At 44.8% G+C, this 19,855-nt stretch overlaps 1 protein-coding gene across 11 annotated transcripts in view; it reads right to left on the reverse strand.

Moving 5' to 3' along the window:
* The window catches only part of LOC106630104 (uncharacterized), a 178,040-nt gene that overhangs the window by 73,372 nt on the left and 84,813 nt on the right, over window positions 1–19,855 (reverse strand). For 9 of the 11 annotated variants that reach the window (XR_012583881.1, XR_012583877.1, XR_012583880.1 and 6 more), the window contains one exon: window positions 15,328–15,453. Coding sequence is in view for 2 of the 11 variants with exons in the window: in XM_074559649.1 (XP_074415750.1) it covers window positions 15,328–15,453; window positions 15,734–16,028 (421 nt within the window). In the remaining 9 variants the exon portion in view is untranslated. Of the gene's footprint in view, window positions 1–15,327; window positions 15,454–15,733; window positions 19,551–19,855 lie in introns of those variants that run through there. The other 2 variants (XM_074559649.1, XM_074559650.1) reach the window with 1 other exon arrangement.

Genomic DNA, 19,855 nt, shown 5'->3' on the forward strand with positions numbered 1-19,855 from the left:
ATTCTTATTCTATACTCGAAATCCTCATTCTATATTTCCTGCATGTAGGGAATCTATTTGGTCCCAATTCCTTTGAAAGGGATGTTTATATATCTTCATTTTATATCCCTATTGTATGTCCTTATTCTGTATCCTTATTCCATATTCTGTATTTAGGGAATCTGTTTGATCCCAATTTCTCTGAAAGAGGTGTTTCCATATCCTTATTCTATATCCTTATTCCATATTCTGTATTTAGGGAATTTGTTTGGTCCCTATTCCTTTGAAAGGAGTGCTCCTATATCCTTATTCTATATTTTATATCCTTATTCTATACTCTATATCCTTATTTTATTTCCCTGTATTTAGGGAATCTATTTGGTCCCAATTCCTTTGAAAGGGATGTTTATATATCTTTATTTTATATCCCTATTGTATGTCCTTATTCTGTATCCTTATTCCATATTCTGTATTTAGGGAATCTGTTTGATCCCAATTAATTTGAAAGGGGTATTTATTCTATATCCTTATTCTATATCCCTATTTTGTATCCTTATTCCATACTATATATTTAGAGAATCTGGTCCCTATATTTTTGAAAGGGGTGTTCATATATCCTTATTCTACATTCTATGTTTTATATCCTTATTCTATATTCTATATCCTTATTCTATGTTTCCTGTATTTAGGGAATCTGTATTGATCCAATTCCTTTGAAAGGGGTGTTTATATATCCTTATTCTATAACCTTATTCCCTATTGTGTATTTATGGAATCTGGTCCCTATTCCTTTGAAAGGGGTGTTCCTATATCCTTATTCCACATCCCTATTCTATATTTTATATCCTTATTCTATATTTTATATTCTTATTTTCTATTCCCTGTATTTAGGGAATCCATTTGATCCCAATTCCTCTGAATGGGGTGTTCAAATATCCTTATTCTATATCCTTAATCTATATTTTTTATATAGGAAATCTTTCTGGTCCCAATTCTGAAGAGGGTTATAGATATATTCTATATCTTTATTCAATTTTCTGGATATTTTATATCTAGATATAGGTATATTCTCTATCTTTATTCAATATTCTGGATATTCCAATCTGGATATGGGTATATTCTATATCTTTATTGCATATTCTGGGTATTTAATATCTGGATATATGTATATTCTATATATTTATTTAATATTCTGGATATTCCATATCAGGATACAGGTATATTCTATAAATTTATTCCATATTCTGCATATTCTATACCTGCATATAGGTATATTCTATATCTTGATTCCATATCCTGGATATATATATTATAGATATCCAAACTGATATCCATCTGGGCCCCAAAAGTTGATTTTCCATTCTCAACTCTTTGTTTCAGTGCTTTAAATCCTAAATAAAGAGAATTAGGCAGCTCTGGGGGGAAACCAACCAACCCTAAAGCACAGGAAGTGATGGACACTACCAGTCTCAACTTGAAATTAATCAAGAAAAATCTCATTTATAGCGGTAGTTTGAGGAAAAAGAATAAAAAAAAAAAAAACAGGTAAAGGGCCTAACTGCTATTCTAATTAATAAATAATCCCCAAAAATGTGACCTGAGGTCAGCCCATGGCTCTGCCTGCTGGGAAGCTGCCTTGGACTCAACCCTTCATCATCTCCCAAAGAGGATCCAGCTGATAAAACTGATAAAAAAACCAAAGTTTACTTGCTGAAAACATCACCTCAACCTGACCAGGATCAAACCCAATCAATCTGCTGAGCTGCCCCATTTTTCACCCACAAAACATCTTTTCTTTGGTAATTATCAATCACCCTTCTGCTGAAAGGTTCCTCCAATTTTTTTGAACTACTCAATCCTTGGAGAGACAGATGAATTTTAATGATTTAGATTATTAACCTAAAGGTTGATCCAGACTGGGAGGAACAGAATAATTTGTTTAATCATTATTATTATTTATAATTATTTAACATAGGGGAGAAAAATATCACCTTAAATGTCATCATGATGCTTTTTTAATTGCCTCGGATGAAATTCAGAATAATCATTACTCTGTAAATGTATACAGATCTAATTTTAAATACCCCAAGATGCTGGATATTTCTCTGGAAAATGCAGAGGATGCATATTCATTGCTGGATGGGGAATTGCAAAACCAGAAAAGAATTGATCAACCAATTATTGAAAATTAATTCCTTTTCCCAATTCACAGCTGGGCTGTTATTTGACACGAGGCAGCAGAAGAAGCTGAGCCAGGTAATTTTTCTTCTTCCCTCATTCCAGAACTTTTGGATGTGCCCTTTTGGAGGAGGGATGATTTGTGGGAGTCTAAAAATGTGCTTTTAATTTGGAATATTTGTATGGCAGAGTTATCTGCACTGAGGGATGCCCAGCACAAGGACAATTTCCATTTCCATCTGGGAGGAATAGCAGAGCCCAGCCCCACAGGGGGTGTGTAAAACCACAGGAAATACACAAAAATCCGTAATTTTAAAGGAATTGTTGCTGCTTTAGCTTGGTTTGGTGTTTGTTGGGGTTTTTTGGGGGTTCATGCAGCTTCATTTTGGAGATGAACAGCATAAAAAATTAAAAGTTTTGGGATGGAATAGGGTGCCCAGAGCACTGTGGCTTCCCAGTTTTCCAAAACCCTTGGATTTCCAACTCTGTGTTTCCCCTGCTCACACTGGATTTTCCAACACCCTTGGACTTCCAACCCTCTGTTGTCTCCTGCTCATACTTGATTTTCCAAAGCCCTTGGACTTCCAACTCTGCATTTTCACATTTGATTTTGTAACACCCTTGAACTTCCCTGTTCACACTTGATTTTCCAAAGCCCTTGGACTTCCAATCCAGAATTTTGCCTGCTCACATTCATTATTCCAGCACCGTTGGACTTCCAGTAGGTAGCCCAGCATTTCCCCTGCTCACACTTGATTTTGTAACACCCTTGGAATTCCAACACTTCATTCTCCCTGTTCACATTTGTTATTCCATCACCCTTGGACTTCCAGCAGGTAGCCCTGAATTTTCCCTGCTCACACTTGGTTTTGTAACACCCTTGGACATCCAATTCTGCATTTTTCCCTGCTTACACTTGAATTTTCAACACCCTTGGACTTCCAACCCTTCATTTTCCCTGTTCACATTTGTTATTCCATCACCCTTGAACTTCCAGCAGGTAACCCTGAATTTTTCCTGTTCACACTTGATTTTCCAACACTCTTGGACTTCAACTCTGCATTTCCCCTGCTCACGCTTGATTTTGTAACACTCTTGGAATTCCAACCCTGAATTTTCCCTGCTCACACTCAATTTTCCAGCACCCTTGGACTTCCAGCAGGTAGCCCAGCATTTCTCCTGCTCACACTTGAATTTTCAACACCCTTGGAATTCCAACCCCTCATTTTCGCTGTTCACATTTGTTATTCCGTCACCCTTGGACTTCCAGCAGGTAGCCCTGAATTTTCCCTGCTCACACTTGGTTTTGTAACCCCCTTGGACATCCAATTCTGCATTTTTCCCTGCTTACACTTGATTTTCCAAAGCCCTTGGACTTCTAATCCAGGATTTTGCCTGCTCACATTCATTATTCCAGCACCCTTGGACTTCCAGCAGGTAGCCCAGCATTTCCCCTGCTCACACTTGAATTTTCAACACCCTTGGACATCCAACCCTGCATTTCCCCTGCTCACACTTGGTTTTGTAACACCCTTGGCCTTCAAATCCTGCATTTTCCCCGCTCACACTTGCTCTTCCAACACCCTTGAACTTCCAGCAGGTAATCCTGAATTTTCCCTGTTCACACGTGATTTTCCAACACTCTTGGACTTCAACTCTGCATTTTCCCCACTCACGCTTGATTTTGTAACATTCTTGGAATTCCAACCCTGAATTTTCCCTGTTCACATTTGTTATTCCATCACCCTTGGACTTCCAGCAGGTAGCCCTGAATTTTCCCTGCTCACACTTGGTTTTGTAACCCCCTTGGACATCCAATTCTGCATTTTCCCCTGCTTACACTTGATTTTCCAAAGCCCTTGCACTTCCAGCAGGTAGCCCAGCATTGTCGCTGCCCACACTGGATTTTCCAGAGCCCATTTCCCTGCCCACAGTGGGTTTTCCAGAGCCCATTTCCCTGCTCACAGTGGGTTTTCCAGAGCCCATTTCCCTGCCCATAGTGGATTTTCCAGAGCCCATTTCCCTGCCCACTGTGGATTTTCCAGAGCCCATTTCCCTGCCCACAGTGGGTTTTCCAGAGCCCATTTCCCTGCTCACAGTGGGTTTTCCAGAGCCCATTTCCCTGCCCAAAGTGGATTTTCCAGAGCCCATTTCCCTGCTCACAGTGGATTTTCCAGAGCCCATTTCCCTGCCCACAGTGGGTTTTCCAGAGCCCATTTCCATGCTCACAGTGGATTTTCCAGAGCCCATTTCCCTGCCCAAAGTGGATTTTCCAGAGCCCATTTCCCTGCTCACAGTGGATTTTCCAGAGCCCATTTCCCTGCCCACAGTGGATTTTCCAGAGCCCATTTCCCTGCCCACAGTGGATTTTCCAGAGCCCATTTCCCTGCTCACAGTGAGTTTTCCAGAGCCCATTTCCCTGCTCACTGTGGATTTTCCAGAGCCCATTTCCCTGCCCACAGTGGGTTTTCCAGAGCCCATTTCCCTGCCCACTGTGGATTTTCCAGAGCCCATTTCCCTGCCCACAGTGGATTTTCCAGAGCCCATTTCCCTGCTCACAGTGGGTTTCCCTGCCCACAGTGGGTTTTCCAGAGCCCATTTCCCTGCTCAAAGTGGATTTTCCAGAGCCCATTTCCCTGCTCACAGTGGATTTTCCAGAGCCCATTTCCCTGCTCACAGTGGGTTTTCCAGAGGCCATTTCCCTGCCCACAGTGGATTTTCCAGAGCCCATTTCCCTGCCCACAGTGGATTTTCCAGAGGCCATTTCCCTGCCCACAGTGGATTTTCCAGAGCCCATTTCCCTGCCCACAGTGGATTTTCCAAAGCCCATTTCCCTGCTCACACTGGATTTTCCAGAGCCAATTTCCCTGCTCACAGTGGGTTTTCCAGAGCCCATTTCCCTGCCCACAGTGGGTCTTCCAGAGCCCATTTCCCTGCCCACAGTGGATTTTCCAGAGCCCATTTCCCTGCCCACAGTGGGTTTTCCAGAGCCCATTTCCCTGCTCACAGTGGGTTTTCCAGAGCCCATTTCCCTGCTCACAGTGGATTTTCCAGAGCCCTTTGTCCCCCAGAGCTGCCTGGGGACAAGCCCTGCCCGTTTCCCAGCCCGTCCCTGTGCTGGGGACAGGCCCTTGGAGCCCGGGCTGGGGAAACATTTGCATTTTCATTGGCACAGGTACAGCATTCAGGATTCTTTCAGGCCAGGCCAATTAAAACAAGCTGAAAACTGCTGAGTGAAGCAGTTTCAGGCAGGATCTGCTTACATTCCCCCTCAGAGAAAAGCGGGGGGCCCACTTGCTGTAACTCTCTCCCTCTCTGCACAGCGTGGGTTTTGAGCATTTTTTATTTTTCTTTTCCCTTTTTCTTTTTTTTCCCCTTTTCTTTTTTTTTTCTGTTCTTTTTTCCCTTTTCTTTTTTTTCTGTTCTTTTTTTTCCCTTTTCTTTTTTTTTTCCTTTCTTTTTTTTCCCCTTTCTTTTTTCCCCTTTTCTTTTTTCCCCTTTTCTTTTTTCCTCTTTTCTTTTTTCCCCTTTTCTTTTTCCCCCCTTTTTTTTTCCCCTTTCTTTTTTTTCCGCTTTTCTTTTTCCCCTTTTCTTTTTAAGGCGGAATAACTTCTGCCCTTTACATCTCTTCGAGATGGGTGGCAGGACTTGAGAATGTGGTTTTCAAACCAGGCTGTAAAACCAAATTGAGGCATGGGAATTTGTATTTTTTTTTTAATAAAATGGGAAAAAATAAAGAAAAAAAACCACCAACCCCAAAACTGGTAACTCTGCACAGATTAACACACTTTACCTCCTTCACAAACCTTGCATGGTATTTTTTTAAAAAGGAATAAAGCCACATAATTAGCAATCAGTTGAAGCCTAAGGCTTTTCTGCCACCGCAGAGACCTTTCAATGCCTACTGGCTCTCCCAACACACTCCCATTACTCTTGGGTTTCATTTTGGACAGCCTCTTTCAAACCTCAGCTGGCTTGTGAATGCAAACTGACAGGTTAAAAGATACCTTTTTTATACCCCAAATAAAAGAAAATAAAATTAAAAACACCCATCCTGCCAGGGCTGGTTATTTTAGTGTGATAATCCTTGAGAGCTGCAAGAATTCTGGAGGAATGATGAAGGGTCCCAGGGATGGAGGGAGATGTGCTCCAAAGGGTCAAGATTCTGCATCCAACCCTTTATCCTGGGGAAAAAACCCAGGATTTTTGAATCCCAGGGCAAATAAAAGAAAATAAGATTAAAACCCCCATCCTACCAGGGCTGGTTGTTTCAGTGTGATAATCCTTGAGAGCTGCAAGAATTCTGGATGAAGGGTCCCAGGGATGGAGAGATATGTGATGCAAAGGGTCAGGATTCAGCATTCACCCCTTTATTGGGGGAAAAAACCCCAAGATTTTTATACCCCATAGCAAATAAAATAAAAATAAATTAAATTAAAAAGCCCATCCTACCAGGGCTGCTTTATTTTAGAGTGATAATCCTTGAAGGCTGCAAGAATTTTGGAGGAATGATGAAGGGTGCCAGGAATGGAGGGATTTCTGCTCCAAAGGGTCAAAATTCTGCATCTACCCCTCTATCCTGGGGAAAAAACTCAGGATTTTTAAATCCCAGGGCAAATAAAAGAAAATAAGATTAAAAATCCCATCCTACCAGGGCTGCTTTGTTTTAGAGTGATAATCCTTGAAGGCTGCAAGAATTCTGGAGGAATGATGAAGGGTGCCAGGAATGGAGGGATTTCTGCTCCAAGGGGTCAGGATTCAGCATTCACCCCTTTATTGGGGGAAAAAACCCCAAGATTTTTATACCCCACAGCAAATAAAATAAAAATAAATTAAATTTGAAAAGCCCATCCTACCAGGGCTGCTTTATTTTAGAGTGATAATCCTTGAAGGCTGCAAGAAGGTTGGAGGAATGATGAAGGGTCCCAGGGATGGAGGGATTTCTGCTCCAAAGGGTCAAGATTCTGCATCCAACCCTTTATCCTGGAAAAAACCTTTTTTATTTTTATTTTTTGGCAGTGCCAGAGCCCACAGTGGCCACTTCCAACCCCCTGCATGCCAGGAGTGCCACAGAAACACCACCTGCAAATGCCCCTGCACCAATCTGGGGGGGAATCGGGGCTAATCCAGCAGAACAGTCCAGGCCTGGGGATTTGCATTTGTTTTCATGGCTCTGAATGAGGCTGTGCCACTGCTGGGCTGGGCTGCAGGGAGGGGAGATGTGCCCTGCATGGAAAATTTGGGTCCATTTGGGGTCGAGCTGGGTTTCAGGCAGTGGCAGAGGGGTCTGAACCCAAATTTATTTCCACCTTGATGGAGCAGCACTGGGCTCACACAAACACCAACAGTTCCATCAATGCCTGAGCACCCAGAGAAACCATAAATCAAAATCAGAAACTAAATGATAACCAGAAATGAAATGATAACCAGAAATGAAATCATAACCAGAGACTGAATCATGACCAGAGACTAAATCATAACCAGAAATTAAATCATAACCAGAGACTAAATAATAAACCTGCCATGTCATCCCTCACCTAATTGTCATCAAGGTGTTAAGGAGAGGCACAGGAAGAACAAAAGAGGGGACAGAGAGGGCTGGAGGCAGCAGAAACACCAGATTGGGTCCATTTGGGGTCGAGCTGGGTTTCAGGCAGTGGCAGAAGGCAGAAGGGTCTGAACCCAAATTTATTTCCACCTTGATGAAGCAGCACTGGGCTCACACAAACACCAACAGTTCCATCAATGCCTGAGCACCCAGAGAAACCATCAACCATAACCAGAAACAAAATAATAACCAGAAACGAAATCATAACTAGAGACTAAATCATAACCAGAAACGAAATCATAAACCAGAAATTAAAGCATAACCAGAGACTAAATCATAACCAGACACTAAATCATAACCAGAAACTAAATCATAAACCAGAAATTAAATCATGACCAGAGACTAAATCATGACCAGAGACTAAATCATAACCAGAGGCTAAATCATGACCAGAAATGAAATGATAACCAGAAACTAAATCATATCCAGAAATTAAATCATAACCAGAGACTAAATAATAAACCTGCCACATCATCCCTCACCTAAATGTCACCAAGGTGTTAAGGAGAGGCACAGGAAGAACAAAAGAGGGGACAGAGAGGGCTGGAGGCAGCAGAAACACCAGATTGGGTCCATTTGGGGTCGAGCTGGGTTTCAGGCAGTGGCAGAAGGTTCTGAACCCAAATTTATTTTCACCTTGATGAAGCAGCACTGGGCTCACACAAACACCAACAGTTCCATCAATGCCTGAGCACTCAGAGAAACCATAAACCATAACCAGAAACAAAATAATAACCAGAAACTAAATCATAACCAGAAACGAAATCATAAACCAGAAATTAAAGCATAACCAGAGACTTAATCATGACCAGAAATTAAATCATAACCAGAGACTAAATCATAATCAGAGACTAATTCATAACCAGAGAATAAACGCTAACCCTGCCATGTCATCCCTCACCTAAATGTGACCAAGGTGTCAAGGAGAGGCACAGGAGGAACAAGGGAGGGGACAGAGAGGCCTGGAGGCAGCAGAAACTCCAGATTCCTCAGATCAGCCCTGGCAGGACACAATTCTCCCTCTCTGCTTCCAGAGCCTGCTCCAGGAACAAGCTGGCCCAAGGGACAGGGAAAGTGGGACACGAGGACTGTTCTGGATCAAATCCTTTTCTTTTTCAGAGGCTCCAGGGCGCCCTCCCCAATGAGCTGGAGCAGCTCAGCTGTCACCTGGCACTCAGGGGCCTGCAAAGGCGTTTATTGATTCCACCAGGGCAGACAGAAAACAGACAGCAGCAACACAGGGAACGTGCCACGAGCATCCCGTGATCCCAGCTCTGCCTGCACAGTGCGGGGTCACTAAACACATCCCTAAATCATACAAATTAATTATTTAAGTAGATATTATACAGAAATTATAAATGCATAAAATTACATAAATAAATCAATAAATAAATCGATAAATAGATCAATAAATAGGTGTAAATAAATATAAATTAGATGGAGAGATAAATAAATAGAAATAGATAGATAGAAATAAAAATAAATTATATAAATATATATAGATAAATAGATATAAATAGATAGAAATTAGATAAATAGATAGATAAATAAGTAGATAATAATAAATGTAAATAAGATAAATAAATAGACATAAATAAATAGAAATTAGATAAATAAATAGATAACAAATAGAAATAAATATAAATTATAGAAATAAATAGATCAATAAATAGATAGAAATAAATATAAATTATAGAAATAAATGGATACATAAATACATAAAAATAAATATAAATTATATAAATAAATGGATAAATAGGCATAAATAAATATAAATTAGATAAATAAATAGATTAAAAAATAGATAGAAATAACTATAAATTAGATAAATAGATAGATCAATAAATAGAAATAAATAAAACTTATTTAAATAAGTAGATAATAAAGAGATAAAAATAAATATAAATTACATAAAAATAGATAATAAATAGATTAAAAGAAATATAAATTATATAAATAAATGGATAAATAAATAGACATAAATATAAATTAGATAAATGAATAGATAAATAAATAGACATAAATAAATATAAATTATATAAACAAATAGATAATAAATAGATTAAAAGAAATATAAATTATATAAATAAATGGATAGATAAATAGACATAAATATAAATTAGATAAGTGAATAGATAAATAAATAGACATAAATAAATATAAATTATATCAATAAATAGAGGGCAGGGTGTGATATTCATGTGGGGACTTTGCTGCTGGAGTGTGAGCCCTTGCCAGGACCCGGCTGATGCCCTCCCCTCGCTGCCCTGCCCCACAGCCCCTCCTCTCCTCTCACAGAACCCCTCCCATCCCTCATCCACAAACAGGAATGTTTTCTATCTGTTGGAAATCTTTCCTGCTTTCTTCCCCTCACTGAGGAACCTCCACCTGGATTCACCCGTCCACAGCAAAAATCAAACAGCACAAACAAACTGAAACATCCTCCAGGCAGAGATCTCCTCTGCAGGTGTAGGGGATGGTGGATGGAAATCCAGGTAAAAAGGGAAAGAATACAAAGAAAAATCTTTGCAGCTGAGCTACCTTGAGGTGGATCAAGGTTCCACCCACATGGGACACTTTCTAGTGACATAAAGCTGGGATTCCCTCAGCCATGCTTTTCCTCCTGCTCTGGAGGAAAAAAAGAGTAAAAATTAAAAGAGAGGATCGGGAAACACTCACTTGGCCACGTCCTGAGCAATTCCCAAGACGTGCCGGCCCCCTGAGCACACCCAGGTTTCCTGCTGTCCCCTCAGAGATGGCATTTTCCACTCCCACCTTTCCCCCCGGTGTTTATCTCCCTCCGTGCTGGCCCCCGAGCCTGCTGAGCGCAGCAGTGCAGATTAGATGTGAGCAAAGCACAGAGCCCTGACTCCCCCAGACAGCCCGGAGAGATAAAAGCAGCCAAACACTGTCCAGAGACAGCTCCAGCAGCTCCCTCCGCCTGATGCCTGGCACTGGGGACACTCCTGCGAGTCCCAGAGGCAGAACCACTTCTTTCTGCACCCTGTGCTTCAACAAAAATCGAATTCTCCAAAATATCCGGTGGGAACCTTCCCTGAGCATCACAGAGCTGCTGCTCAGGGGTGCAGAGGAGCAGCCAGTGCCAGCCTGCAGTGTGGGAACCCAGCACATCCCTCTGGCTGTCCAGGATGGCCAAGAGCCTACCAGGGGGCTCAGAAGCCCAAAATGCCCCTGTGGGTTTGATTATGACCCGTGGAGCAAATTACCAACCTTATATGAAGATCTGCAAGTCACAACAGTTTAAGTAGAATGGTAGTGAAGTTATCACAGGGTGGAAAAGTAGATTTTGGGGTTTTTAGAATGGGAGTTCAGGAGGCAAGATGGAGGAATTTGGGCATGTCCAGCCTTTCTCCTTCTTTTTCTTCTTCTTGGTCTTCATCTTCTGCTGTGATAGGTTTAGAGTAGAAGCTCGCTGTCTAACATAGGTGATGGGTGTTGGGAAGTTATGGTAAATATTGTACACGTAGTGTTTAGTATAAAGACATAACACTGCCCTGGGGCAGGCAGAGTGCCCGGAACTGTCCTGCTGGACTGACCTTGGCAGGGCAGGCGAAAATGTTTTATAGATAAGAAACAATAAACAGCCTTGAGACTGAGAAATGAAGAGCCCTGACTGCTTCAACCGCCAGGCTGGGAAAAGAGAGTTTTGAACCTTTCTTGGGATTGCAGTGACCTGAAAGACCCCGAAGTGCAGGAGCATGGCTGTGCTGGAATGTCACACCCCCTGTCTGTGCCTCCAGTGAGCCAAGAGCACAGGGTGCCGCTGATCAGGGTAAACAGCTCCAAGATGTGTCCACAAGAGCTGAGCCCCAGCAGAGCTGTGCCCTCTCCCTCAGGGCCCAATTCCCATTTCACTCCACTGGATAGGAACTGTCCCTGCTTTTGGGTGTGTTTGTAGGGCACAGGGCAGCACTAGAGCCTCAAATCCCATTTTTATGCTGTTCATCCCCTGGAGATGCTGGGCTGTCCTTCAGTGAAGCCCAGAATGGTTTGGGCTGGACAGAAAATTAAATATATTCTCCTTCCACTGTGTCAGTGCTCACAGGGGTCCAAGGATGAGGGAAGGGACGAGGATCTGACTCCATGGTTCAGAAGGCTTTATTTATTATTTTATGATATATATTATGTTAAAACTATACTAAAAGAATAGAAGGATTTCATCAGAAGGCTAGCTAAGAACAGAATAGAAAGGAATGATAATAAAGGTTTGTGGCTCAAACAGAGAGTCCGAGCCGCCTGGGCTGTGATTGGCCATTAATTAGAAACAACCACATGAGACCAATCCCAGATGCACCTGTTGCATTCCACAGCAGCAGATAACCATTGTTTACATTTTGTTCCTGAGGCCTCCCAGCTTCTCAGGAGGAAAAATCCCAAGGAAAGGATTTTTCCTAAAAGATGTCTGTGACATTCCACACCTTCCACCCCTCTCTGGTGACACAGCAGCACAAACATCACCAGTGACACCAGCAGGGACACCCTGGGCAGGGTGCAGGGAGTTCTCCAGAGCTGGAGCTGTCACATTTATCTCAGACTCCTCCAGAGCTGCTTGGAGCCATCAGGCAGAGCACACAAAGGGACCATTCAGGGCAGCCCAGCCCCAGAAACAAAGCAGATGCTCGGGGGAAGTTTGCAAAGCAGGCACAGAAGGTTGGCAAAGCTCCTCTCCCAAATCAGGGCCCATCTCCAGGCAGCACCAGGAGCAGCCCTGTGGCACTGTCTGAGGAAGGGCAGCCTGGGGACAGAGCAGGGATGCAGAACTAAACCAAAGCTTTTAAACTCCTCCAACAAATTTGGCTGCTGAGGTCTTTTGGGCTTTTTTTAATTTTTTTTTTTCCCCTCACTGTTTTGGCAAATTAAGGAGTGCAATGGGAAAGCAAAACCTCCCATCTGACCCGCTGGGAGCTTTGCTCTTTGTGAAACACCCAAGAGGTCAAGGTGCAGGGAATGTGTACTAGAGGTGAGGTTTCAGAGGCTGCAGGGTGGCACTGAGAGATTTTGAAGCTCTCCTGAAAGAGGATGCAATAAATCAGCTCTGAAAGCAGGGACTGATCCAAGCAAGGTCAGTTTTCTATATGGAAAGGAAAGACTCAAATGCTTTAAGTGAGGGGGGAAAAAAAAAAAAAAAAACAACAAAAAAAGAAACAAAACAAAACAAAACAAACCCCAAACAAAAACAAACAAAAAACCCAATCAAAACAAAAAAATATCAAAAAAAACCTCACAAAAAAAAAATACCAAACAAACAAACAAAAAAAAAACCAAAAGCAAAAAACCCAATTTGCATTGAACTTCCTACATATTTAAAGACCAATCCAAACTGCTTTTTTGCTGGTATTTGAGGAATGAGCCCGACCAAAGGCACCTGGTCTGGTTTTACAGACTGAACCACTTTTGGAAAGGAGTCAGGAGGGATTTGGACAAAAACAACGGAGGCCCAGACACGGAGGCTGCCCTGGGAGAGTGTCCCAGCTGTCTGCTCAGCCTCAAAGCCTCATCATGCGCTTGCAGGGGAGCCAGGGGGACCTGTTAGGGGTGGCTCAGCTCTGAGCTCGGGGCCAGCAGGGGAAATCCTGCTTTTCCTGGCTCCAGGGAAGCTGCAGACCCTGAGCAGGCAGGACAGGGGGATTGTGAGCAGCAAAAATGGATGTTGGAACTCAGGAGAGCGGCTTGGCAGGGCCTGGAAGGACAAAGCACCTGCTGGTGGTGTTTGCAGTGGGGCCCAGGTTAAAGCAGCTTTCCCTCACCACCAGGCTGGCACTGCCCCTTCCCAGCCTTGCCATGCCACAGGGATTCAGCACTGCCTCAAACAAAACAAATCCTGGAGAGAAACGTGTGGGAAATACTCCCCAAATCCTCCCCCCTGCTCACAGAGAATCCAGCAGGGCTTAGGAGCTGCCAGACTGCAGTGCCTGCTCTCTGTGAATCAGTTCTGAGGGCCTAGCTTCTCAGGGTTGTCCTTCATTGAATACCAGGATGGTTTTGGTTGGAAGGAACCCTTGGGACACCTTCCACTATCCCAGGGTGCCCCAAGGCCCATCCAGCCTGGCCTTGGCACTGCCAGGATCCAGGGCAGCCTCTACCAGGGCCTGCCCAACCTCTGATCACCTTCCTATCTCATCTTAATCTCACAAACAAATCCTGGAAAGAAACGTGTGTGAAATCCTGCCCACATCCTCCCCCCTGCTCACAGAGAACCCATCAGGGTTCACGAGCTGCCAGACTGCAGGATCAGTTCTGAGGGCCTGGGTTCTCAGGGTTGCCCTTCATTAGATCCCACGATGTTTTTGGTTGAAACGAACCTTAAAGCACATCCAGTGCCACCCCTGGGACACTTCCACCATGCCAGGGTGCCCCAAGGCCCATCCAGCCTGGCCTTGGCACTGCCAGGATCCAGGGCAGCCTCTATCAGGGCCTGCCCACCCTCTGATCACCTTCCTATCTCTTCTAAACCTCTCCTCTTGTATTTTAAAGCTGAACAACATTTATCTCTGGGCTCAGCAGCATCTCCAGCTCAGCCCTGGAGCTTTGTGCATTCCCCTGCAGTGAATTCACCCAGGTTCAGGCACAGGAGGACTCTGATCTCCACACAGGGCCTCCTGTTGCTGCCACGGAGCAGGAAAATGCCAAACATGGCTCATACCAGTCCCACCTCTCACTAATCTGTTTTGTCAGCTCATCAGAATCTTGAAAGCAACCTTTAAGTGCTGGGAGGCATCCTGGTTTCTAATTAGGCACACTCAGATTCTGTGGCTCAGTCGAGCCAACCTGGCTCGCTGCTGCAGCTCCAAACATGTGCACTTGAAATCAGTTTTTCCACTCAGAAAAAGAGATAGGGCCCCCAGTTTCCTCCCCTCAGATAAGCTGAAGGAGAAAGGAACATGAAGTCATGTCCCTGCCACCCCAAATCTGTGTGGTTCTGTGTCCCATCTCCACAGCCCCAGCTGAGCTTTGCTGGCACCCAAAGCCGGAAATTGAAGCACAGGATACTCCAAGGGTGGAGAATAAAAGAATAAAAGAATCCAGTGATTTCTGAGCCATCAGAAAAGGTTTGATAAGCTACTGTTCACTGCCAGTGTTATTTGTGTTTTCAGGAGTGTCACGGTGCTCTCAGCACTCTGCAAACAATAAACCAGAGCTCACAGACCTGTCCAAATGGCTACAAAATGCAAAAAAAGCACAAAATTCAAAACTGGATTTTGTTCAAAATTCAAAACTGAATTTTGCAGTGTTCTCACCACTCTGCTAACAACAAGCCAGAGCTCACAGACTTTTCCAACCAACTACAAAATGCAAAAAAAAAAGGCACAAAATTCAAAACTGACTCACTCTGCCTGATTGTAAAGCCCTTCCTGAAGCTTTTCATCAGCCATTTGCTTTCTATAAGGAAAAAAAATTGATCTAATCCAATTTAGTGAATCATTTCAGCCTTGCAACTCTGTAATTCCTGATACCAGGGCATTTCCATTTTGATCACCCTTAAAAGCATATGCAGAGCCTGAGGGATCAGGGATGCTCCTCAGGGCTCACAAGGCACTGACCTGGTGCAGAGGTGACACACAGCACTCCTGTCCCCTTGGAATTCAGCTTGAACCTTGGCAATCCCTCCCTGGCATTCCCTCCTTGGCCGTGGCATTCCCTTCTCACCCAGCTGCCAAAAAGGAGATCTGAAATGAAAATAATTAACATCAATCACTCATGGGTTTGTTGTTTGGTTGTTTGTTTTTTTTTTTTTCCTGCTGAGCATCCAAACCCATATCTTAGATAAACAAACAGCACAAAGAGTTTGGCCCCAGCCAAACCCAGGCTCTGAACAGATCTGGGTGAGATGCTCTCAGTCAGGTGGAATCCTGTGAACTCATTCCCCTCAGCTGTGCTCATTATTCAGCCCCCAAACCCAGACAGCTCCCATGGACATGCCCTGAGGCTTGGACACATCTCACTTACCTTCAGGGACTGCCTGAGGAAGCTGAAGGTGAGGGGCATCCCCAGGGCACTGCCACAGTGGCACAGGGGCTCCTGTGGGGCTGCATCTCTCAGCATTAGCCACAGTGCCTGAGGGCAAGGCAAACCCACTGCTGGGAGCCAGCCAGAGCCTCAGAGCAGCTTTTCCCTGCGCCTTTTCCCTTTTCCCAGCAGCATCCTGGCTGCTCTTGGCTCCCACCCCAGAGAGCAGCACCTGGGGAAGGTCCAGCCCTGCCCAGCTGGGAGGGCACAGCTCACCCACCCTCACACAGCCCATGTTCCCTTCCAGGAGAATTGCTGTCCATGTGGGGCTCAGTGGCAATTCAGCACTAAAAAGCAGCAGGGTGAGAGCTGCAGAGCTCTACCTTGCCTCTGCAGCTCTAATTTTGCAGAAAAGGGATTAATTAATGACTGCTGGACAAGGCCACAGCGCTTCCCTGGCAGCTCTGCGGTCACTATGGAGATCCGGCACTCCAGGGCTGGTGCCACACGCTGTCCTGGCAGGAGGATGCCCACACCCAGCCAGGATCCCACAGCCCCCTTTGTGGGAATCCAGAAAACCAGAGGGGTTTGGGAAAGCTGCAAAAGGCAGCTCAGAGACAGCAGGACTGGGATTGGAGCTAAGCAGCAGCCGTGAGATTGGGCTGAATCAGAAAAATGAAGCAGAAAAATGATGTAAGGAGTGGAAAAGTAAGGACAAATAGAACAATGGTTTGTGTATTAAAACTTGTCTAGAATAACCCCTTAAGCTGTAGAAAAGTATATTTAGTGAGATGTTAGGAAGTTTTAAGCTTAATAATGGAGCTCTGTGCATTGTGTTTTAAGGCTTACAAGCAGGTATTGTGCTCAAAATAAGCAAGCATTGTTTAACCAAAGGTACGTGTGCTTATAGTGGTTGGATAGAACTACTGTCAATATAGAATATATACAATACAGATATAAATACTGTCAATGAGCTTTTGTTTTGAGTGATTGGCCAAAAAAAGTTGTAAAGTCATTTGTAATGTTAAGTTCTTGGTTTGCTGCCTGGGATGTGAGCTGCTGTCCTCTTCCCATTGTCATAACCATGGAATGAGACTGATGCTGAAAAATAAAACAGCTTGAGACACCTTCCTAGCAGTCCTGTCCCATTGGTGATCTATACATTGATTTTTCAGCAGAAAAATTATGTAAGAAGTAGAAAAGTAAGGACAAATAGAACAGTGATCTGTCTATTAAGGCTTGTCTAGAATAACTCCTAGTAGAAAAGTATAGCTAGAGGGATGTTAGGAAGTTTTGATAATGGAGCTCTGTGCATTGTGTTTGAAGGCTCACAAGGAGGTGTTGTATTCAAAATAAGCAAGGCACCTTCCCCAGCTGCCCTGTCCCGTTTGTGACTTGCACACAGCCCCTGGCTGGTGATGCCCCCGAGCTGTGGCAGCTCTGGTGGAGCTGCTCCAGGGTTCCCCCGGTGCCAGGGGAGCACAGAGCCCCGTCCTGGCCTGCAGATGGTTCCCCCTCTCCTTTGGAGAGGCTGAATGACTTTTCAAACCTTTGATTCCTGATGTATTCACTTCAGGAGACACAAAAGTACAAAATCTCAGCATGGAGTGACTCCCTCTCTTGCTTTACTATTTTGTTGGGTTTTTTTTATTTTCCTTCCCACACCCCCCCACCCCTTGTCTTTTCTTTTCTTCTCTCCCTGGACAGTTTTATAATTTTGGCCTGTGGCCAGAAAGTCTGTCCTGATTAGCCTGGGCTGGCTGTGAAACACCTGCAGCCCATTAGAGCAAGAGGAAGGAAAAAAAAATAAAAATCCCTTGTCATAGGTGAAGCAATGACCACTTCTTCTTTGTTTTTACACTAAAAGGACAGTCAGGAGGAGGAAAAATAAAAATCCCTTGTCATAGGTGAAGCAATGACCACTTCTTCTTTGTTTTTACACTAAAAGGACAGTCAGGAGGAGGAAAAATGAAAATCCCTTGTCATAGGTGAAGCAATGACCACTTCTTGCTTCGTTTTTACACTAAAAGGACAGTCAGGAGGAGAACCAAACAAACCCAGGGCTTTACCCCCTCACTGCCACTGGGTCATTTTTGTCTGGTAAGTGACTCCAGTAATTTGCTGTCACTTCACCCCGGTGAGATTTACAGGTTATTGAGCATGATGTGCGCTTGCTGCACTCAAACAGAGCCCCCTGCACCTTATTTTATGTCTTTGTCAGGAGCTAACCAGGCACAAGGAGGAAGAAAATCCCCTCTGGGCAGGTTGGAGCTGCATTGGCTCCTTGAAATTCCTCCAGGGTCCCAGCTGGTCCTGGCTGCCACCACTGCCAGGGCCAGCAGGGTGGCAGAGGGCCCAGGAGGGGACAGGCACTGTCCCACAGCCCCAAAAATGTGAACCAGGGCACAGCAGAAATACAGAAGTGGCACTCACGGTAGCACTGAAGCTCTTGGCTCTGGCACAGCACAATATTTTTTATAATAAACACAGAAATTGCCATGATCTGGGCACAGGGTGACACTGGGGACACTCAGAGGTAACAGCTCTGAGCCCAGCTCACTGTACCCCTGCAGGATTCTCCACCTGGAGAGGAGCCCCAAAACCCCTTCCCAAGATGTGTCTGTACACCAGGGTTTCTCCAAAGAGGGGCTTGGTGCCTGCTGAGGTGCGGCAGCAAAGAGATCAAAACATCCTGAGAGCCCTCCTGCTCAGCAGGGCCACGACCAAAGCACACCTGGGATGGAGGGAACACCATGGTGAGACCTGAAAACACACCTGGGATGGAGGGAACACCATGGTGAGACCTGAAAACACACCTGGGATGGAGGGAACAACACAGTGAGATCTCAAAATAGACCTGGGATGGAGGGAACACCATGGTGAGACCTCAGAACAAACCTGGGGTGGAGGGAACGACACAGTGAGACCTGAAAACACAATTGGGACGGAGGGAACACCATGGTGAGACCTGAAAAGACACCTGGGATGGAGGAAAGGTCACAGTGAGACCTCAAAATAGATCTGGGATGAATGGAATGCCACAGGGCAACCTGAAAACACACCTGGGGTGGAGGAACACCAGAGAGAGACATCAAAATAGACCTGGGCTGAAGGAAAGGTCACAGTGAGACCTCAAAATAGACCTGGGATGAAGTGAGGGTCACAGTTACACCTCATAACCCACCTGGGGTGAGGGGAACACCACAGTGAGACTTGAAAACACACCTGGGATGGAGGGAACACCATGGTGAGACCTCAGAACACACCAGGGCTTAAGGTAAAGCTACAGTGACACCTCAAAATAGGCCTGGGATGAAGAAAAAGTCAGAATGAGAACTCAGAACACGCCTGGGCTGAAGGGAACACCACAGTCAGACCTCAAAATAAACCTGGACTGAAGGAAAGGCCACAGTGAGACCTCAAAATAGACCTGGGATGAAGTGAGGGTCACAGTTACACCTCATAACCCACCTGGGATGAGGAGAACACCAGAGTGAGACCTCAAAATAGAGCTGGCATGAAGGAAAGACCACAGTCAGACCTCAGAACACACTTGGGATGAAGGGAACACCAGACTGAGACCTTAAAATAGACCTGGGATGAGGGGAACACCACAGTGACACCTCAGAACACACCTGGGCTGAAGGGAACACCACAGGGAGACCTCAAAATTAACCTAGGATGAAGGAAAGGCCACAGTGACACCTCAGAACACACCTGGGATGGAGGGAACACCATGGTGAGACCTGAAAACACACCTGGGATGGAGGAAAGGTCACAGTGAGACCTCAAAATAGACCTGGGATGAAGTGAGGGTCACAGTTACACCTCATAACCCACCTGGGCTGAAGGGAACACCACAGGGAGACCTCAAAATAGACCTGGGATGAAGGAAAGGCCACAATTACACCTCAGAACACACCTGGGATGGAGGGAACACCACAGTGAGAGCTCCTGGGGCGGGGACACCTCTCTGAAAACCCGTGTGTGTCACAGAGACAGGAGTGAGGGCACAGCTGGGGATGCAAATCCTCCATCCTGCTCCACACCTGAACCATCACAACAAAGTGGGAGCCCAAAGGCAGCTCCAGGTTCTGCTGCTGGCAGCACCTCCAAGGGCTG

The sequence above is a fragment of the Zonotrichia albicollis genome, chromosome 27, assembly GCF_047830755.1.
Source record: "Zonotrichia albicollis isolate bZonAlb1 chromosome 27, bZonAlb1.hap1, whole genome shotgun sequence".
NCBI classification, from domain to species: Eukaryota; Metazoa; Chordata; class Aves; order Passeriformes; family Passerellidae; genus Zonotrichia; species Zonotrichia albicollis.